At 41.4% G+C, this 23,184-nt stretch overlaps 1 protein-coding gene across 1 annotated transcript in view; it reads left to right on the top strand.

The window, feature by feature from the left end:
- The window catches only part of FAM8A1 (family with sequence similarity 8 member A1), a 61,699-nt gene that overhangs the window by 19,280 nt on the left and 19,235 nt on the right, over positions 1–23,184 (top strand). Inside the window, exon 2 of the mRNA XM_086965114.1 lies at positions 18,017–18,137. Coding sequence (XP_086821240.1) covers positions 18,017–18,137 — 121 coding nt within the window. The remainder of the gene's footprint in view (positions 1–18,016; positions 18,138–23,184) is intronic.

Here is a 23,184-nt window from a genome sequence, read left to right as displayed (position 1 = left end):
AACCAAACTATTAAGGGACACTCTGCAATCCTCCCGCCCCCACTGCTGGCCTTAGTTGGCGATGGACACTCAGTGGCCAGAACTTGTTCGTTACCGGTGCGGGAGAAACATGCAAAAACAGCTTGCCCCCATCTAGTATGGGAGCTCAGCAAGCCTAGACGCTCACATTACAACAACACGTAAAGTGTGGCACTTCCAGATATGTAAGTTCAGATTGCTAGTTATACAAAAATAACACCTGAATGAGTCCTTCTCAATGCAGTTCTATAATATTCCTATGTTTCCTTGTGTAATGTAACTGGTGCTCATGTTCAGCGCTCCAATACATTAGAGTAATTTGCCCAATATAAAACTGCAAAACAAAAAAAGTACATGTTAAACAACAGTAGATATTGCAGCACCCAGGATAATTTGTTGCATAGCTAAAAACTTATAACGTCCCAAACACGAGACCAATAGCATTGCAAATGTTGTTTTATGGTATGGTTTGACAGTGAGCTGTCGCCAGACAATTATGCATCACAAGAAAGGCGCTCTCGCTTCACCCACATGTTGGGAATCAGGAGTGCATGTTCTCATTGGGCAGAAGTTGTGTACTTCTGCCCAAAAAGTGCTTGCCCTCCATACAGCTGTGAACATAACGCGTAACATTGTAATTCTATTAAAGTGTCTTTGATAACTAGTTAATTTATGATGTTTTTCTCTGACAGCAGTACAGATGGGAGGAGGGCAGTCATTAACTTGCATGGATTTTTAGGTCTGGTTCGATAGCACATTCATAAGCCAGACTACTGGCTTTGCCAATGCTTATTATTCATAAAGTATAGGACAGTCATCCATCACAGCACTGTGTTTATAGATCTTTTTTTGGCAAGACAGAGTTTTTTTCTGTTAGAGGCCCTTGGAGAAGTAATGAAATAGCACTCATCTAAAGTGCTATAGAATGAGTTCCCAAATCCAGTTTTGTATGGTTGGATGAGAAACGTGTGATTGCAAAGAAGTACATTTTCTGGTAAATTCTCTGTGCCTCTGAGGTACGTTCCTTAATAGCTAGTATGAAAGAATGAATGTAAATTAAAAAAACACGAGTGTGTGGACTGCTTTGAAGAAAACTGCACTGATGTGCTCCACTGGGGAGTTAAGTAAATTAGTTGCATGGGGGATAGAGCATATGTTTCAAGGCAATAACTCCCTAGTCTGTACTTATAATTAGCATGCTCATTTCAATAAATTGCACTAGACCCACAAGGTAATAATGCTCTTTTGCAGCCCCTCCTTTTACTGTGTATGAAGTGATAAAAGATTATTGAATAAAGCACCAGACCCTGATTGTGTCTATGATTAATGTTTTCAAGGCAGAACCTGAACTTGGGGCCTTTCTATAATGTGCCCACTTCATTGCCGATGTAGCGACAGGAACGGGTCAGAAATAATGCCACTTTCCATGACAAATTGAATAATTACAGATCAGCTTTACTGATCAGGGCTTCAGTCTGTTTTTCGGGAAACAGTTTTTAATCTTATCCAAGGATAAGGCTGGAATTACAAAGGGGGTGAGAACTCTCGAGGAGTTAAACTAGCTGTACCTAATAAGCTCCAAATATGTCAATTATGGAAAAGGAAGCCAGTAAGTTATTTCCGTCGAACATACTTCCAAGGGCTGTTGTTGAATACCCATTGATTTGTTGACTGTCCTCATGTGGTATGTACAGCATTATAAAGCATGCAATTACCAACCATGCCTTTACCACACATTTTTTACAACACAAGCCTTTACCACGCATATTCCTTTACCACACAGATAAGTATAAATACATGAAGTAAAATGAAATCAAAGTATACCCCAAAAAGAAAGTTTATAACCGGTAGTGACTCTTTAGAGATGGTTTCTTTCTTCATTTACCTGCCCATCGACGTTGTCACCAAATATAATCACCCTGTAGGAGAGCATGCTATAACATTTGCATTTATTTATTTAGTCTGATTTACCTCAAACAGAATTTGGTGACCTACATCTCCTTTTCTTTGTGGGATAGGGTGTGGCAGGGAGGGGGTTACAGGGATCAGAATAACTTACTATAATTGTTAGAGGAGGTGTGTAGAGTCTAGCATATGAGGGATTTGATGAACAGTATACTTTTTAGATTTTTTTCTAAATGGGAGGAGATGATCTTGTCACCTGCTTAAGTACAGAGGTCCAGAGGGGAAGTGCTGCTCAGCAGAAAACTTGGGCCACTTCCATGTGGGTCTAGAATTTCTTGGATTCCAATTCAAATGAATTCTGGCTTCTGTTTTTTTATTTAATTTTTTTGTCAAATGTTTTTATTAATACATGAAACATTTGTGATTACAGATGTCTGTCTGGGAGGACCTCAATTCAAACACGGCATGATCATTTCAATATACCTTATCACAATAGTATGCATGGCTGAACACATGAATATGCAACTCCTTCCTTTTGACTACCGGTGTACCAACTACCGGTTGTGGTTCTGAACTATTAACTGGGTTGTTCAACTGGGGCAGTGGTCATGAGGTCCGAGAAAGGAGTCAGGCGGGGTGCCGGGGTTGCGGTGTTTCCTGTCTGTGGGTGTGGGGGTTCTCGTCACACTGGAACCTGTCCAGCCTTCGCTGCTGTTCTAGCTAATCTGGTTAGTGTGTGGATGGGTTGTCACTCGTCGTGGTGCACATGTAGTTGTGTGAGGTCTTGTACAGGTGCCTATGTCCTGGGTCTGTGAGCCAGCTGGGGCCTGCGGTGATATGCTGGTATCACCTTGCGTTGTTTGTTGTTTGAATTGGTGTACCAGTAAGGTCCACTCCATGGATGTGCGGTGTTTGCGTATTCATTTTATTTCCTGATACCTAATTGCCTCCTCTTCTGGCCATTTGCTCACTGCTCCCACCCAAGCTGCTATCGGGGGTCCCACAGGAGCCTGCCAGTGCATAGCGATACCTATTTTTGCTATTATTATTGCTAGCGATGCAAAGCGGATTTGTACTTTGGGTTTGTTCCACCTACGGAACATTCCGAGTGCACAGGCCTCCCATGTGTTCATGTTAGACAGACTCCTTAGCGTTTCATGACTAGTGCCCCAATATGTTTGTATAGCGGGGCATGTCCAAAACATGTGTTGGAGGTCTGCATTCGGTGATTGACATCTGGGACATAGGAACTGAGTGGCAGGGTAAAATCGTTGAAGATGCCCTGGCTTTTGTTCTGCTCTGTGTAATATGTAAAAGTGTATGTTTTTTAAATCGCGCCTTTCGGGACACCTTTTTGGGGTATTTGAGTGCGGTCTCCCATTCTTTTTCATGTAGCTGGTGCCCCAGCTCCTCCTCCCACGTTGCCAGCAACGCATCTAGTGGTTTGTTCATGAGCTCCCGTATAGCTTTGTAAAGCCAGGTGACCAGGAGTCCGCCCATTCCCATGTGCATGATTGCATGTATGACCGGGTGAGTTGTGGGTTCTCGCATTATGAGCAATCGAAATCTGCTTAAGCATCAGTGATCGCCATTCTATCCAATTTGAGATGTGCATATGATCGGCTTGCTTAGTACACTAAGTATTGTTAACTGAAGTCTGATATTATGAGCACTACTGTATTATAATTAGCATTATTGTGGTGTATTAGAGAACGGTTCAATGTGATTAAAATCGATTTCCTAACCATCTTTTCCAAGGGGCCAGGACCCCTGGTTCCTACACTAGAGTCCTTAGGCAATACTCCTCAGTCTAACTTAAGTAGCTACCCATTAGATCTCCCCATGTTTGCCAGCAAAAATTGGATCTGTGTGGCGCTCGATTAAGATGCGATGGTTGTGGATATGTGCCCCCAACTGAACCTGCCCCTACCCTTAAGGTGTGTGCTGTCGGACTCACTCGCGGCTTCCTTCTGCTCTCTAAACTGTTGTTCCTTGGCCAAGCACAAAATAGAAACTCATGATTTTATATTGGATTATGCTCCTGCCGCCATCTTTGTAATGGACACTTGGCTGTCGGAGAATTTGGAGCCAGACATTCTCTTAACTTTCCCTTTAGGTAGTGCTATAACTCTGCTTGATAGACCAGGCTCAGGTGGGGTGGGGGCAGGCTTATTTTGACGTTATTTTTAATCTGTCTTTTCTAAGCTCATTTACTGAGCTATTTCTAGGTAGCTCTTTTGTATGACTTCTTCTAGTAGTGTCACCTTATCAGGGATTCTCATTTATAGCCTGCCTGGTTTAGCCTCTAGCTATGTTTAATCTTTGATAGAGGTTTACCCCCTCTGATCTTGTACGATGCTAATTTCATTGTGGTAGGTGGTCTTAATCTCCATTTTGAAGATATGGGGTGCCCAGTGGTAGAGCAATCATTGCTGATTTGGAGGGACTCCTGCTATCACAACTAGCATAAAGGCCGAAACGCCGGTCGACCTCCACAGCGTAATTTACGGCGCCTTGATTGTGATTGCCCAGAAGAATTTGTAAATAAAATGTATTAACTGTACAGGCATCACATTCTATCTAACTGTATATATGATCCTGTTTGTGCCTTCCTTCCCGCTGTACATTCCCCCCGTATCACTTTTGCCGTTCACTTTTTACAAGCATATTTGCACTTCCTCACAGGTTACATGGCATTCAATGTAACACAGTGCAATTTATAGGTGAATTCATTAGTTTCTGCATTGAGTATTTGATCTACTTAAATATATGTGGAAAGCGACTCTCCTTTCCTCTAACAAAACAGTGTCGCTAAACTTTTTTGTGTCTTCCTATGCTTTCCCACAGCAATTTATCCTGCTCTTTAACTATTTGCCTTGCGAATGATACCCTTTGAGACATTGTTCATGCTATACTTAAGTACCCTGGTCTCTTCTGGGTTTACGGGTAACCTCCTGTAGCTTGCTTTCACAACGAACCATAGGACAGTCCTTTTTAGGTCTCGCGTGAGCCAGCGCACATGCTTTACCCAGCAACACATTTAGTAAGGGCTTTTAAATTCCAAACACATGCTTTTTTTTATCACTTGGTAATTGTGCTTTGCGTGCTGTCTTTCTAAGAAAGTCAAAGGTTGCTCAGGAGCGAGCATGAGCGCCATCTGTTTCCAATTATCGCACCTGTTAATTGGAAACAGTTGGCGGTCTTCTCATGCAGCGGTGGGCACAAGCACACTCGCATACCTCTTCCAGGCTTGATTTAATTAGCGTGTGCACCGCACACCACTCACTTGTTTGTTTTCCTAGCTGCTTTTCTAAGTGCTGTATCTGATTATTATCTGTGCTAAATCTTCTTTGAATGCTGCTTTGTTTTAGCTGTGCTGACGTTTTAGGTAAATAATTGACATGGGAATGCTATCCCTGGCTTTAAGTGACGAAGAACCCGCCTTCCATACACGGACACAGGTTTGAGTAATTCTTCATTCTGTCCAATTACGTGTCAAGTCCAGGTCCATGTAAGGGGTAATTAGGTGAGTTGTTTGTGTTGATATTTGCATCTTTGACTCGCACTTCGAGCTATGGGGTCGATACTTTGTACCCCAAATGTGATGTTTATATTCCCACTGGAGAAGGGATCGGGATCACCTGCGTAGGTGGAGGGATGTGCTCCGCTCTCTCTGCCCTCAAACTTTACTGCTCTCTAACGAGGTCTCCAAATGTTGCGTTTCCGCCATCGCCACCCGGCTTCGCAGCTTTCCTGGCGCTGGCAGCCATGACTTCGTGTGATACCGCTTCCCACACTAGAAACTTCCAGCGGTTTGAATAATAGCTCCGCCAGAAGAGCGCTGCAGCAAAAATACTCTGCACTTCAGGCTCTTCAGAAGCGTCAACGCTGATGTGCGGCTTTCCCTGGCACATGCCCTCTCTGCAGGCGGACTGGTATGACCTGGAAGTGACAGAAAACACAACCATGACTTCAGCCGCAGTTTGGGGCTCTGCTGCACAGCCTGCACCTCCCTCTGCATGCCCCTCCCTTTGCATGCCCCTCCCTTTGCATACCCCTCTTGCCCTTTGTGCTGCAGTGATGCAAGCAGAGTTCCTCGACAAAGGGCCTCGACAAAAATACAAATATTCCTCGATTACTCAGTGGGGCAACAATTTTGTGCTTCTAAATGCATGGAACCATTCCAGCCTCAAAGTATGGAAAAATAACCAAGTTGAGTGATTGCCCCCTACTGAAGTGTTTTAAAACGAGTCTTTACTTGACTAAGGCTGAGTGATTTTTGCACTGGGTTCATACTTTTCTTCAGGGCTGCCTTTACATCAGACCTTTTAGATTTTGCTAACATTTATATGCATAATTGACCTATGTAGGCTTTAAGCCAGCATTTGTATCCATTGTTCTAGTGATGTTGTACAAATTTTTCTTCCGCCCACTACACCATACATTATTGGCCATGTCTGCTCATTTAAGCCATTGGCAAACTTCACTGTAAGAGCATTAACCAGGGGTACGTCTGCACAAGAATTATTATTTCAGTGGTTGGGGACTACTATGTCACTGTATGCTTTATGCCTGGTCTAGTTTTCCCATGTGGTGGTTAATAGCACTTGTTCTGCCAGCCGGCGTGCCATTCTCAGTCCTCCCACTGCTGAGGGGTTTCTCCTTACTGCTGTTTACCCACCGGTTCTTGGGAGCTTGGCTCTGCTCCACCCTCCTTGTGATGGCTGTGGCTGTGCCCGAAGCCACGCATTCCACATTTCGTCCGAGCGCACCTCGGAAGTCCTCTTGGTAGGCGTTCACCGTGGGGCTGCTGCTCGCCTCCAAGCAAACAGGCACATGGCGGCAGCAGCAACTGCCCTGTGATCAGGTGGTGTATCCTTTGAACTTGGGTATTGTGCTTACTTGTATCTTCCACTGGTATGCGTTTTATTAGCGCGTGCTAGGCGCGGACTGTGCTTATTGGCCGATGGTGACTCCTGTGCTGTGTCCCTAGAGCTGCCGCTGTTGAGTCTGTTGTGTAGGTTGAAGGCTGGTGTCCTAAACAGTGACCCTGGCTGGTTGGCTCGATGACCTCTTTACGTTTAAGCATCTTTATTTGAACTTGGCGTCCTCTGGATTTCTTTAGTATTCTGGGACGAGCAGTACACCAGGTTTCTATCTTTGATTCACAGCAAAGGAATTACTAGCTACTGACAACACTTTCCATCCGTGGAATGCTGATATTTTATTTGTTATGCTGTTGTAAGATTTTTCTTCCTGTAATTGCGGGTTTTTTTGTTTTTATTGTGCTTTTCAAAACATACACAGGCAACATCCAAATTGATTTTTTTTAACCTTTTCTGTTTTCCATCCCGTTCATTAGTACAGACCGCCTTGTTATTAGCACATGGGTTCAATAACATACTCAATCCCAGCCACCCCTGTGTACTATGCGAAGGGTGCCCTGCGTGGATGTGTTAATGTGTGAGGTCCTTGTCTTACAGCTAGCAGAGTGGGTCTAAGCTTAAGTCTATATGTCCAGAGCCTTTCCTTCCAGAACATAATACTCAGTAGGCCTGTCCGAAACCCTATTAAATTTCCTCAGGCAACTTCTGCCAGTATAGACCCTCTCTGCCTCCATACACCGGTCCATCCCTGTGATCCATTGCTATTTAGTTAGTTGGTACCTGTTGCCCTTGGTATAGGGTGTGGTGGTTGGTGGGGGTGGCATTTAAGTGCCTTCAACTGCCGATCACTTATTGCAAGTGGCCTCCCATCACCTCTTGTGTGCTTCATAGTTTTTAATATCTATAAAGCAACATGTATTCAACTTTTCTAGAAGTGGATTGGTAAGAAAGCCGGTTGAATCAGAGTTCGGACCTGGATTATTTAACAGGAGAAAGCCTGATGGCTCATCTGCTCTGCCTTGCACTTTTTTTGTCTCAAGCCATGTGATGCTATTTCACGTGTTGCATGACCGTTCACTTGCTTACTGGATACCACAAGGTTATGGAGTTTACTGTTTTGTGGAGATTACAGCAGCTTTTTGTTGATCCTACTGCAGGTACAGGGATTCAGTTGAATTCTTGCACTGTGAGTGATTCTGTCCTATTTCTTTAGATGTTTAATTATGGGAAACGTCGTACTGTGTATACCTTCTTGTTGGAGTATTGATGGGGTGTTATAACAGGAATATCAACATGATGCACAGCAGCTACAATGCTCTACAACATAGCCAAAAGTTCTGGCTAAACACATAAGGTCCCAAAGGTGAGACCTATTGGCTATGCCAATGCTTGTTTTGCTTACTTTCATAATAAAATCAGTTTGCAAGTTTAGTTGTTTGCAGTTCGCGGGTTGTAAGCTGCAAATTGAGCTTGAGAGTGTGATTGTTTTCTAGGCTCTGTTGCCTGGATGCAGGTGATGCAGTTATCTAGGAAATAGGCAAGTCTTCGGAAGTGTATATGCTTTTGGGTGTTTCTGATGCTGGCTGGTAGTGAGTTCCAGAGTCTGGCAGCTTGTACTGAGAAAGCAGTGCCTCCTGTGGATTTCATATGGTATGGTGGTATGATAAGTGGTGCAAGCCGGTAGTGCAGTGTTCTGTTTGGTTTGTATTGTTTGAATCTAACTTGTAGGTATAGCAATCCTTTCACTTTGGATGCTCGGTGGACAATGTAGAGTGCCATGAACGTTGTACATCTAGCTATAGGTAGCCAGTGGAGCAATTGCAGGACTGGGGTCATGCATTGTCCTCTGTCAAGGAGGAGAAGAAGCCTCGGGGAAGCATTTTGGATGAGTTGTATTTTGCGCATAATGAATTTGGGTGTGCCAAGGTATAGGGTTTTGGCATAGCCAAGCTTTGTGATTACGAATGTGAGTATGGCTTTCAGTTTATATTGGCATGCAAGGTATGGGAAGATGCAACTTAGTGTTTTCATTGTGTAGAAGGCACTGTTTGAGAGTATTAGCAACAGGTATCAACGATAGGTCTGAATCCATGGTTACTCCTAGGTTCATAAATTCTCTTGGTTATCGGAGGGGCTTCAAACTCCATAGGGGATGTGGAAGTAGACTGGTAGTTTTGCCATTGTCCACATGTTATAATCGCTGTCTTTGCGGTAATGAGCATTACATGGTAATTCATCAAGGCAGTCATCAAGTTTCGAATTGTACAGTTCTATGGGTTTATCCATTTTTAATATGACTTGATTGTCAGCTGCATAGTTGTAACAGGTGAGGTTGTATGGTTTAATCAGATTTGCGATGGGGTTGGGTAGATTTTGAATAATAGAGGGGGTGTTATAGACCCCTGAGGAATACCACAGTGTTGTGTGTGAGAGGGTGATATGAAAGAGGGTCGGTAAACTACACTATGTTTATCTGTGAGATGAGAAGCACCCATTTTGAGCATTTTCATGGATTCCCCTATTGTTAAGTCTTTTCAGTAGTTGTGGTGGTGGTCAGTGTCAAATGCAGTATATAAATACAGAAATAGTAAGTCAGCTACTCCGTTTTAGTTCATTGTGAGTTTTAGATAATTCCAGATGGATATGATAGCTGACTCTGTTCCACTACCTAGTTTGAAACCAGACTGTTGGTCTGACAGTGAGCCATAATGTTTGATAGAATTAGAGAGCTGAGTAAACAAAGCTCTCTCGAAAGAATTTCATAAGTATGGTCCATTTGATATAGGAATGTAGTTTGCTGGATCCAAGTGGGTGAGGTTTTTCATTTTGAGAAGAGATTTGATGTAGGAGGTCATGAGCTCCGTTCAGAATGAACCTTGTACCAAGGACTACTTGAGCTGGCATCTGGCTATCTCTCCTATTCAGGTTGAGCGAAGGATAGCTTTAACCCCTTCGAAGCTAATGACGAGCTGGGCTCGTCATGGCGCTTACCTGCCGTGCGCGGATGACAAGGCCAGCTCGTCATGAAATAAAGTAAAACAGCAATTCCCAGCGCAGGACGGGAAAACGCCTAGCAGCCATGTGGTTAAAGATTTTTGGTGGTACTGGGTCTGATGGTGATCCCGAGGGTCTGTCTGCAATGATAAGTTTGAGAACATCTTTCTGTTTCAGGATATTGAAGGTATGTATTGATGTATGGTTATTGGTGTTTCATTCTGTGGTGGTTAGGTCACACATTGTTGTGCTGTTGTCTGTGTTCTCCTTCAGGTAATTTTCATTCTGTGTAATTTTTTAGATCAATTAATTTTAGATAGTGTCATAGAAGTTTTGTGATCATGTTTTTTTGTGTTTAATTACTCTGGATTGCGGAGTTGTGTTTGAGAGAGTTCTTTGGAAGGGCAGTCTGCTTCAGTTATGCAATGGAGTGGTTGTGTCTTTATGTGGTTCTTGGCTCTGTTGTAGTGCCAGAGCATGCTTTTCTCTGTTTCATCTCCTGATTTTCTCCATTTGCGTTGTACTATGTTGAGTTGTGTTTTCATTCTTTTGATGTTATTAACCCTTGTTGTGTTCTTTTTGTGGTTAACTCTGGATGCGGTTTTGTAGGTATCTGTCCTGTGCATTAGAGATCCAGAAACAATTTGTTGTAGAGTGAGAGCTTCATGTTCTGTTGTGATATCTGTGGTTACTGTTAGATTCTTCTTGTCAAACCATATGTTGAGGTCTCCTCGAATGTATAGGTTTGGGTGGCCCAGACGTGTGCTAGTTACTGTATCAAGTAGGATATCTTGTAATAAGTTGGCTTTGCTGCCTGGTGGTTTATATATTAGAAGGAAGGAATAGGTACTAGTTGAAGTTGGGTGACATCTTGTCATCAAGGAGTCCAACTGTCCATAGTGAGATTTTCATTGATTGTTATTTGTAGTGTTTTTTTTATGACCGCTAGAACTCTTCCAGTTTTGGCAATACGATTTTTGTTATTGATGTGAAAATTGGGAGGGATGGCTTTGTAGCATAGGGGTGGAGAATCTTCGCTGAGCCATGTTTCTTTAATGAATGTAAGGTTGACTATTGTTTCTGAGAGTAGGTCAAAGATGTTAAAGCAATTTTTATTCATGGATCTTGTATTGCACACTAGGCATTTAGTTGTTGTGTTTCATGTCCTGTAATAAGGGTGGAGGGGGATAGGGTGTTTTGATGTTGCTGGTCTGGCGGTGAATTGTGCTTGTAGCTGTTGTTGGAGGCGGAATGGAGGTTGTGTAGTTAGAGAAATGTGGACTTCGAGATATGTGTGTGTGTATGGGGAGCTTTTTTGTGATGGGCCATGATGTTGTTACTTCTGAGATTATTTATTTATGTAAAGTGTGGGGTGTTGTGGTTCGAAAGTGTGATCCCGAAACCTTGCTTTTTTGTTTCCTTCTGGCATGTGACTTTGTCTTTGCAGGTTTTTTGGGTTGTGGAAAATGAATTGTTAAATTGTTTGTGATAGCTTGTGTGGTATTGTGATTGTTTTAATTTGGAAAAGTTGGAAGGTTGATGGAGAGGTTTGTTAGTAGTTAAAGGTTCTCGGTGTTTGTGAACGAGAGGTATGTTGTAGAATAGATGGTGTTTTATGGATTCGTATGTAAGAATAAAAATATGCCGCCCATGTATATTACCAAAATGTCAGGGATGATTTATGAGAGAGAGTTAAACCTTTAAAACCAGAGTGTATGTTCAATTAAATAGTGAACCCATATTTCTGTTTTGCTTTTTATAGGAATACCACTGCAAACCGTTCCGCAGATGTTGCAAACTCAAACAGAATTACACCTTTACTTTTGTAAAGTGGACCCAAAGAGCAAAGTTTCTTCTGTCAACTATTAGTCTCTGACCTAATAAGTAGAAAATTACTACTAGGGGCTGATGGCAGTTCTTGATATTCACAATTAGAGAGCTTATCAGGTGCGAAGTTAGCATAACCAGGAGCAAATTAGCATTCAGAACCCATCAGTTTCAAAGCCTGGTTTATGTCATGGCGTGGTTTATAAAATTGGTTGTACTTCTACTGGTGTTGGATTTTCGATGGCCATTTTCCTGGTGGAGAAGATTGTGGCTTCTCTCGTGTCACAAATATTTTCTTACTGTGCATCAAGTGCTTTGTGTCTGGAATGTAACCAAATTAAATACACATATGGTTTTCTGCTACTTTGAAATATTGCACTGGGTGGCCATTTCGAGAACAAATAGAATATTTTCACTTAAGACCTATTTGCTTTAGAACCAACGCATTTTGAAAAATGTGTGGTGGAGCTCACCGTTTGAAAGGATTTCAGGTTAGAATGCAGGCAAATTCCCCATATTGCCTTGAAGGTAGACTCTACTTGTAGAAAAAACATGCTTAATTTCTTTTCTTGAACACTATGTTGCAGTGCCTACTTAGGAGCACATTTATCAGGCTGCACCTTCTCTGAATATGCCAGGAATAATTGCCAACATGCTGTAGATTTCACTATGTTCTTATCTGGTCGTCGCTACTGACTAATCCTAATCTTTGGATCCTACAATCCTCGCATTGGACTCTGTCGATGTTAGAGACACGAGGCACAATCGTCAAGCATGTGGATTTTTATTTGTTTGAGTTGCCTGAACCTTACGTCCTTTAATTCGAGGTTAGTTTCCAGGTGAATTTTCAGCAGGGCTGTTCCCAAGAATAGAAAGAAAACTGTGGCCAGGCTTTGAACTGGACTAATTGAATTCAATGCATGAAGTTAGCCATGCGTATGTCTTTGTATAGCACCTGTGTGATCTTGCAGAACTCTACTGTTCCCTAAGCACCATACTACAGCCTTTTGTTCTCCAAAGTGTGCCTTTCCTCCTCGTCGTTTGTATAAATGGCACTGTACTGTGCATGAATAAGAGAGGGCCTCTCACTCTCTGCTTTCCAAGGTGAAGTAGTCCTTAGCCTTCTTACAGTATTGCTGATAGTTGTGTATTCATGTATTTTTTAAATCACAAGTTCTGTAGTTAAACAGTAAAGGCTTCCACTTTTAGGTGAGTAGGTGCTTAATGGAGCTGTCCCCTGAAAATGTGAATATACACTATTATTGTCAGCTAAAGAAAATTTGTCAAAGCAATTAACCTTGAGTGGAGTAGATATTCTTCTGAATACTCTGTGTCCAGAAAAACTTTTCAAAATTGACATTTTTATAGGTAATTGTTATTAGCATTGCGGGGAAATCAATAGCCGATTTAAAATCCACAACAATCATCAGTAGTATGTATCCAACACTCAGAAAAACAATAGAGCTACACATTCAAACAGATGCTATGCCATCTGAAGAAGGGTAAGCTAGAAGCACGGCCCTCCCATGAGTTTCACCTTGCCACACATGGTTGCACCCACCCTAGTTATATCATATGCAAGTTTTGCCAGCACAGCTCCGAATCTTCTGTGGGGAGCCCTTGCATTATAGATAGGTTTTTCAAGTAACAACCACCTGTTTATCCTCGCAGGTACTCTGCCCTCCACTGTTGTGTTGCGTCGTCTACAGCCAACCCTAAGTGCTGTAGTGATTTTCCATATCCGGCTGCATTTATATCCTACATGGCAAGCAGAAATGCTAACTTGGGGAATTTCTGGGAACTGCCAGCTGCAAGTCCATGATAAGATGTCATAGTCCTCCCCTGCAGACAATCTGGACATACTGGCAGCTCCAAGTTGTGTGAAAGAATGTGCTGATAAATTGATACATCGTGGGCATGTTGGAAAGGAGTTCCTGCCCTTTTGTACAGTTTAGGATGGGTATTATAGACCCTCTGAAGATATTTAAATTAGCGTTAGTGGTATATAAGAAGATGGCCACTTTGTGAGGTGTTATAAGGGTTTCCTAACAAGCTTCCTTGGGCATACCTCCCGCATCTTCTGTCAAGTCCTCCCTTAAGGCGACAAAAGGATCCACAATAGTTTTATAGGGCTGCAAAACTCCTCTTTCACCAATTGCACTCATCGCGAGCTTGACTTCGAGTGGATTAAATTCTACAGTATCCCCTTCATTTCTTGGGTGATGGCATGACGCATTTGTAGGCAACAATCAATTTGATCATTTTCTAATTGAGAGGATCAAAGATGGGATTGGAAATCAATCCCAAGCCAAGAATCCCTAGAGGAAAATCTGCTTCCCCTACAAAATGGAGTCTCACTAGTCCGCTTCCCCTCACATTGTGTTGCTCTAATGATTTACCAGATAGACTAAAGATCTTTTGGCACTGAGTGGTAAGCAGAAGGAGAGTTGTCCTCCAAAAAGTTGGAAAGGTTACTGTTATCTCATTACCCACCTCTCATCAAATAGGGAGAGTTGCCTTGAAGTCCAAAAAGCCTGTTATTACTGATGCATTGGTGTGAGGCACAGTGATAGGAGTACAGTGTCCGGCATACGAAAACTTATTGCATTTGTCCAGCAAGACTTTTGGAGCCCAACATCCCTGTAAGACGCTTCACAAAAGTAAATTGAGTTTGAGAAAATAAGGAAGGAGAAATATGTTATGGATAGTTTTGGAAGACGTAGAGCAGTTTCAGTTTTCATTCTAGCCCTACTCCTATTTGCATCTTAATAACCACATTTAATTTCAAGTATGCATAATATGCATATGAAATGTGTTGTTAGCTTGTTCAAAATGGTCTATCTTCTTTGTATACATGACTTTTCCAAATATAGCACTCCAGTATACTCATTAAAAAATGTGCAGTGCTTTCCAAAAATCGGATTAGAAAACTTAACACTCACTGGGTGTATGGGACCACAATCTCTAAGAATGTTTTGAGGAGGGTCACCCCTCAAAATCATAATTCCTTGATAGCACATAGGGATTTTTAGTAGTAAACAGAGAATACTGTGCCTTCAGTTCAATCCTAAAACATACTTGCTAATCCCTGTGGGGGTCATTGAGACCATGGCTAGCGGCCCAGTAGGTTAGAGAGGCCTTTGCTTCCATTAGTCGCCATGTTGGAGATCTCCACCTGAGCTTTTAGATCGCCCTGCTGATGAAAATGTATCCGCTGCTGCGCAGCTGCATTTCCATCACTATTAAATTAGTTTTTTGCCCTCGTCATTTATTTTTGCTTTTCAGAAAACAGTCCTCATAGTGGGTGTTTATTTCCAAAAGGCAACAAAAATCAATGGTCTTGGCATGCAGAATGTCTTTTCAGAGTGCGTGAGTGCCACCATTTGTAGGTCTCGCAGGCGTTGCAGCGCGAAGCTCTGCCGCCAACGAGATTTATAGCTGCCGTGTTTGCCTCCAAGGGAGACCGACCTGGAGACAGACCTGTGCACAAGCCGATTCTAGTATGGGCCCGAGCCGATTCAGGTCTGTGAACACGCTTCACAGTGGATCGGCTTGTGCGCATTAATTAATGCGGAGCACGTCAGGCGCCCAAGTAACAATTATCACAGCATGAGACCCCACTTATCACAGCATATCAACAGGGGCCCCAGGCTGCTGGAGCACTCAACTATAATTAATGCACAGTTGAGTGCTCCAGCAGCATGGGGCGCCTCTCGGCATGCTGTGATAATTATTACTTTGGGGCCTCATGCTGTGATAATTCTCACTTTCTGTGTTGTGACACCGGTCTGTGAACGCGCTTCTAGCTTTGCAGGGCCGCCAATGGCAGGAGCCGCAGGGAACGCCAACGTGCACGCTCACGGCGTCACGCTCATGCCCTCCCGCGTCTCTTAGGCTGTTCTCCTCTCCAGGCCGACTTGTTTGAGGATGACGCAGCGCCTAAACTGCATCCGCCTGTCCGCCTGTCCCACGGTCTCCGAGCAGGTGGATTTGGGGGTGCACCCACATATTCAGTATATGATGCCCCAGCTCGCCAAGGTGGAGGAGGCCACAGACACAGTCCCGCCGGCACAGGGTAAGTGATCTCAGCCGTCTGGTCTCCATCAGGGGCTGCTTCTCTGACCTGGAGGGGGGGAGTGGGGCTTGGGATATCCATGGCAGAGTCGCGTGCACCAGAGGGCGGCCTAGAAACAGTTAACCATGGGCGCAGGCTGGAGCCCGTCAATAGAAGCCTGTTGTTTTCAGACCATACGTGCAGTATTGACATTGGAGGGCACAGGCTGCTGGGGATGGATGGGGCTGTGGGTTATACTCTGGGCTAGTGCGTAAATATAGGGAGATAAACACCGTGGAGGTTTGAATGTGTCCAGTCTCTTGCACGGGGGTTTCCATCGGGGTTGCGTAGGTCTGTGTATCGGGACCTATTTTGACTAGTCTGTGCTGGGGACGTTTCTTGTTCTTGTTTGGATCCATTTCACAGGGAGCAAATAAACAGAAGGAGGACGGTGAAGGTAATACCTGTTTATCGTAAACACAGATTTGTATACTTCAAACAATTATATTAATGTAAAATGTAAGGTTGCGTCCTACCTTCTCGGATTTAAACCGGTGACTGCAGGTTGCACACGTATTGCGGCTTCCGGTAAATTAACCTACAGAGCTACAGTTGTTTCTTCCATGCTTCAAAGCCTGAGCTGCTGAGATGCATGGGCCTGTTTTCTGTTAATTGAAGCAAATAGTTTTTTCCCCAAAGCAGACGGCGCATACTGGGTCACCGATACTGCAGCTCAGCGTGTTCGTGTTTTCAAACAAAGCTGCCCGAGTCCGTAGTTATGGTGCAGTCTGTTAACAGCATTATTACGGTCTACACATCTGGTCAGAGCACTGAGTTATGATGCAGAACTCCGGGCACTTTTTCTTAAAAGGAATAATTGGGTTTCAAAAAAAAGAGGCCATGTGAATTACGTTTCCTTCACCATAATGAACATTTAAGCAAAGATGTCACTTCCTGCTCGTTTGTGAATGTGAGAATGAATCACAAGCCACAGCGCACACCGATTCCATCTAACAATACAATGGTATTTCTTAAGAACTGTTAGCAAACTACTACAGAACTGGGTTTCATGTACTTGGCACATCCGTTGGCATTTTCAGAAATGTTCATCTATATGCCACAGTGTTTCGACGTATGTGAAATGTCACTCATTTGGCAAACTCAAGCGGGACCAACGTGCATCTCTGTTGCAGAGGGTTCACATATTCCACAGCTCACGGCTACATCCTCCTTACAAAGATTCCTTCAACTTCGACCCCGGTTTCTAATTACCACATGACTAGATGTCACGATAAGTCTCGGACCTTTTACTCACTCATGCGGAATCAGGCCAGGAGCAATCACTTGTCCATCCAAAAACACATTTTTATTTACTGCCACCTGAACGTTGATTTCTTCTCCTTTTTCTAATGCTACCCTCAAGAAAGGAATGACTCACTGAAGCAAACTACCACTGATATTCCAATAATTCACTGAAGTGCAGATTCACCAGAATAAAAAGCTGAAATATGTGCAGTTTCAAACTGATTACTGCCTGGAAGTGGAAGCAACATGAAGGGGGCAGGTGTGGGGGTGCAGAGGGGTAAGTGGATGGGGGCTTTATGGAGAAAAGCAAATGGGCGAGAGAAAGAGATCAGCTTGGAGTCCGATGGGGTGGGAGCGACAAATAGGCAAATAAGCAACATGGAGCTTGGAGTGAGGGAAACAACCTGGAGTGGGGTTGAAAGGCATAGGGAGGCAAGCGCATAATAGATAGTGGGTGAAGCTCATGAGGAAGAGAGCAATACCGAGTGGGAAGGAGAAGCACACTAGGGAAACAGCAAAAAAACAAATGCGGTCTCAAGGAGAGCTTAAGAAAAAAAAAAAATTTGCAATGCAATAGGTCTCGCATTTACGCTGGTTTAACCCTTTCGATGCTGATGACGAGCTCAGCTCGTCATGATGCACGGTTGAGCTGTGCTGATGACGAGCTGAGCTCGTCATGAATAATGTAAGATATGAATATCCAGCACAGGACGGGAAAACTGCTAGCAGCCAAGGTGTTAAGCAATTGGCATTGTAAATGACAATGCCTTTTATTTATACTTTGAAAACCAAAACATTAATAAAGGGCATTGCCATTTACAATGTCAATATCTTAAACTGCAAACATGCGAGACCTATTGCATTGCAAATGCATGTTTTTGTATATAATCTCTTAGAGTCTGCAACAGAAAATGTGTTTTTTCTTTACTGGGCAACATTTTTATAGCCAATAATGTTGAGTGTGATTGACCAGACTTTCAGTGTTCACTTCTCTGAAGCTGTCAGTGATTATCTTCTTCTGTTGCAGGTCGTGAATATGTCATCCCATCCCTGGTGCAAAGGTTTATTGCAGAACTGGTGGATTTCTTCATCCTCTTCTTCATAAAAGCTGCTGTTATTTTAAGTATCATGCATTTCAGTGGGATACGGTAAGTAGAATGAATTTGTATGAAGCCGTCCATGGTCTTTGCGAAGTAGAGCACTGCATGATGTTGTATTTTATTGTCTTAATATACATCTGAGTGGAACTTCATGGGGGGGGTTTGTTGCATGTTTGCCACTGCAAAAAGGGAACAGTCAGTTGACCGAAATATAAGAAGCAAAGGCCCAGCAGATTAGTAATATCAAAAAGTACATTGTAGAACAGATATTCACCTAAAAGAGCAATATTTAGGTTATGCCCCACATCCAATAAGGTGTCTGTAGAATACATGAAGATTCTTAGAGTAAAAATGCTGAGACCGAGGGAATGCCTGACTCATTGCATGATTGGTTAACAAGTGTAAAAAGTTCACGAGCCCTGCGAAAATTGAATAGTGAAGTAATTTGAAATATTCTGGTCTTGTTCCCATTTCTGTTTGACGTTTTAAGTTTTGGCGCAAACAAATTTACAAAAAGTGAGAACAAAATAAACCATTTTTATTGTACTCGTCAACAAGAGATAGTGTGGTTGCTTTCTCACCAAAATGAATTGACTGAGTTAAAAATCAATATATCTCCGATTCCATTATACAACCCTGATGGATGGGCTACTTTGTTTGGATTCTAAACTAGTTTTATAAAAAGAAAAATGGGTAGCGCAAAAACACACATTGTATGAGAGTCTTCAACTTTTTAGTATCTGAATGACATAATACAAGTTGTCTAGGGGTTAAACTCCATGTTCCACATACATTGTGACATATCCAATCCTGCTCTAAAGAATTAAAGTTCTCCTAAAACTCATCCTTTCTTAAGACTTAATTCTTCTACTATTATTTGGGACCAATTCACAAAATCATTTGAGTACGTTGTGAATACCAGCAGTATTACTACACAAGTACTCTTTCTATAGTCTTGTATGCCTTTGTCAGTCAGCCCCGAAACGTTCAAACTTCCTATTAGTAAAGTGACAGAGTGTCCTCTCTGTTTGTACTTAAATATTTCCATTTAAGATGTTTTGGACCATTTCACAAAGGCATGTAAACGTACTACTTTACATACTCAGGAATGCCTTGGTGATTAGGCTGATATGAGTAACTTTTTGGGTTTTCAAGGTTACTGGGACTGGATTAGCAGATCATTAGTAGTAGAAGGATGACCCTTGCTCGGTTGCCATAACAAAAGCAGTACAAATTATACCTCCAAACATCGTTCTGATTATAGAGCTCTAAGCACGTCTTGCTGTAGTACAAGATTTTGGGCCTTTCAAAAAGTTAGAGTGTGGGAATTAACGTGTTGACACTACTTGTCTTGTTCTTTAATCAGGCTGCTTCATTTGAAAACTACAACAGGTTCACAGGACTTTTGATATTTTATTCGCCAATCGCAAAGAATTACTTAACAGATAAAGTGCGTGTGTGTTCTGCCCATTTTATGTATAATAACGTTCAACTGACTTCCCTGGAAGCCAAAGATGTACTCCCTTTAGTAGAAAGGGATATGGGTTTAGTACCACTGTACTTAAATGTGTTTGGATCTATGAATATAAGGAGGCAAATTGGAGGATTTGCTGGTGCTCTCTCTTGTTGTTCTCCCCAAACCAGATTTCAATTTGAATTGAATTCTTAGAATGTGTTGAAGGTTGCTTTTCTCATTTTCAGTGAGCATTTTATTCTTGGATAAGCAATGTCTTATTGGTTCATACTAATTATATTATTGTTTTAATTACATGTACACTTGTATAAGGAACACCTAATTTGATTTGAGTGTTGGAAACACTAATTCTGATTGTCTTTCTTGCTTGTTATAGCTCAGAGAATACCATACACTCTTGTTACACCATTGCACACTCTCCAGTAGGACATGTTTCGCTGTTTTCTTATTGGTCGTCCAAGGAGAATGTAAATAGCCATGACGTTTGTTGCAAGAAGATAAGCACAGGTTTGTTAAACATGTTTTATAGTAAGCATTGCAGCTCCTCTAAGTGCATTGCGGGTAAGGAAACAGTAACTGGTGAAGACCCAATAGAAGTGGTTAACATCTTAGAAGACATTTTTACAGATCTAATAAGATTTGGTGTGCAGAAACCACAAAAATCTGGAGGTATTCCAGAATAGTACACCATACAGACTCGTACACCATACAGACTCAGTGACTGCAAGGAAACACAAACCTGATTAAGGAGTTCAGAAAATTAACCACAGATTTGGAATAGCTCGGTCGGTGAAGGCTTATGTAGCTTTGTTGTGTTTGATGTTGGGAGATGGTACCGTACTGCCAACATCCCAGAGAACAGCTGCACATGTAGGCTGCACTGTTCTTTCACAAAGTGCATTGCTTTTCTATTCTTTAACATTTAAAATAAAATAAAAATTGGGGGCTGGATAAAGGAAATAAAAGTCAATCTTATCTTTGTTGTTATAGCTGCATCTCTGTAGGTGCTGGGGTGTTTGTGTGTGTTTGTAGTTCTGTGTAGTAAAAAAATATTTATTTCCTTCGGGAGGTAAATAAACACAAGTTCAAACACTCACTTCACTCAGTCAGGATCTCACACTCAATGGTATGTATATCATACTGTTTGGGAAATACTCAACAATGGAAAAACCAGTTATCATAAAAATGTACAATTTTATTCAGCATACAATATAAATATAAATCAGTATACATTTACATTAAAACTTAACACAATACATTTATGTTAAAAAAACACCTAATGTGCATAAGGAGAAATATAGACCCAAGCAATAAACTTTGTCTTGGTATTGTTAATTTGGACACTTTGTGGTCAACGTCAACATTGGGAAGTTTTTCATATCTTATACCCAAAAACTAGCTGACAACTCCAAATTTAACCATTCTTTAGTGTGTCGACGCGTTTCGGAAGCCCTTGATGACTTTGGCCTCCTTCTTCAGGACAATGTTTATAAATTTCTCCACATTCAGTCTTTGACCTGATATATATAGAATATCGCTATTAGTAAACATTTTTTAAATAAAACTTATACACTATGTATAAACAATTTTATACTAAAAACCTGCCAGGCGACGATACGAGGTACGTTTGTAACCTGATGTACCGGCAACTAGATTTGTGTCGTTAATCACGCAACCCGAGTGGTTGCATTTAACCCTTGTAACAAAGTCGGTTAGCGGAGTCAGTTAAAAATGTTTGGGATAGCACTGCACGCTTTGTAAAACGACTACCGCGGCAGTAACTTGATTGGTGATAATGTAAGAAACCCCATTAAATCGAGATTTAAACCGACGATTTTATTGAAAACGTACACATTTGTTTAAATAATGACGCTAAACCTAAGTAGGAAACCCAGTAATAATTTAGGAAAATTTGTTTTTTGTATTTTATGAATCTGCAGCCGTGAGCATTTAAATACCCGGATGTAACAGTTTTATCACGGAATAAGAGTCCCCTACAACAGGTGAGAGCTTGTACGAATTTATAACATTACATCCGCCATCACAAATACAAATAAGAGTTAAATAGTTACTATTTTTCTTTTAGAACAATAAGGTGAAAATTGCAACGTAAACAAAATAAAAGGGACCCGAATACATACAAGACAGAAAAGAGCAACAAGGTAATTATCTTGTATTGTAAGGCGAGACAAAATCAGGTTAGCTCGCACCGATAATAGGTTTTAACAAACTACAATTATTATTTTCCCTAATTGGGAGCAGCACGAGGGCATCCTATTACAGACACAAATAATAGTGTTATGAAATACCGCGTTCTAAGCCCATAACAGCCTTTCTCAGGTAAACAATAGATTACTGCAGCTAATTAAGAGGCGTTTTATGGTCCAACTAGTATGGAGTATTAATAGGTTGTATTTATTTATTTATATCCATCACCAGTTTGGGAAATCAAAAGTTACGAAGAACATGATCCCAAATAAGATACAATCCGAATATATTTTCTATTCACCCAGATGCATTAGCATAGGTGAGTTATATTCAAATTTGATGATTCAGCATTGAATGGTGTAAGAGTGTTGACTGTATGATGAAATGTATAGTTGCTACTAAGTTGGGAAATGCTCGAATTAAAAGGAAAAAACACTTTTAATGAAGGGTCTTTTTAATAAATGTTTTTGGTACAAAAATACTTGGTATATTCAGATCAAATGTCATTATATTGCTGCCATGACCAGCGGTCCCTAAGAGACATATGGAAATAAACATAGCCTTTGGTTCTATGTAGGGTTGGCTTTATACTAATGGAAGGTCTATATAAAAAAACGAGCCACTAAACAAGACCACAAATGTTCGTATAACCATGATGGTACCGATTCAGAATATATAGCAATGGCCTTGTTAGGTTTTTGGATACTGTAATACATAAAAAGCAGATTGTTTTTAGTTTAAAATTGTTTATACATAGTGTATAAGTTTTATTTAAAAAATGTTTACTAATAGCGACATTCTATATATATATTAGGTGAAAGACTGAATGTGGAGAAATTTATAAACATTGTCCTGAAGAAGGAGGCCAAAATCATCAAGGGCTTCCGAAACGCGTCGACACACTAAAGAATGGTTAAATTTGGAGTTGTCAGCTAGTTTTTGGGTATAAGATATGAAAAACTTCCCAATGTTGACCACAAAGTGTCCAAATTAACAATACCAAGACAAAGTTTATTGCTTGGGTCTATATTTCTCCTTATGCACATTAGGTGTTTTTTTAACATAAATGTATTGTGTTAGGTTTTAATGTAAATGTATACTGATTTATATTTATATTGTATGCTGAATAAAATTGTACATTTTTATGATAACTGGTTTTTCCATTGTTGAGTATTTCCCAAACAGTATGATATACATACCATTGAGTGTGAGATCCTGACTGAGTGAAGTGAGTGTTTGAACTTGTGTTTATTTACCTCCCGAAGGGAATAAATATTTTTTTACTACACAGTATTTTGGAGCTCTATTTCCCTCCGGGTTAGATTGAGACCCTCTGTTTGGTTTAAGATGTTTGTAGTTCTGCCAAATGGCTGCTTCTGCTTCGTACTCCTGATACTCTTTTCTTCTTGATCA

The sequence above is a fragment of the Lissotriton vulgaris genome, chromosome 4_1 (genome assembly GCF_964263255.1).
Source record: "Lissotriton vulgaris chromosome 4_1, aLisVul1.2, whole genome shotgun sequence".
NCBI classification, from domain to species: Eukaryota; Metazoa; Chordata; class Amphibia; order Caudata; family Salamandridae; genus Lissotriton; species Lissotriton vulgaris.
Note: the sequence above shows the minus strand (reverse complement) of the source record. Positions and strands in the feature narration are given on the sequence as shown.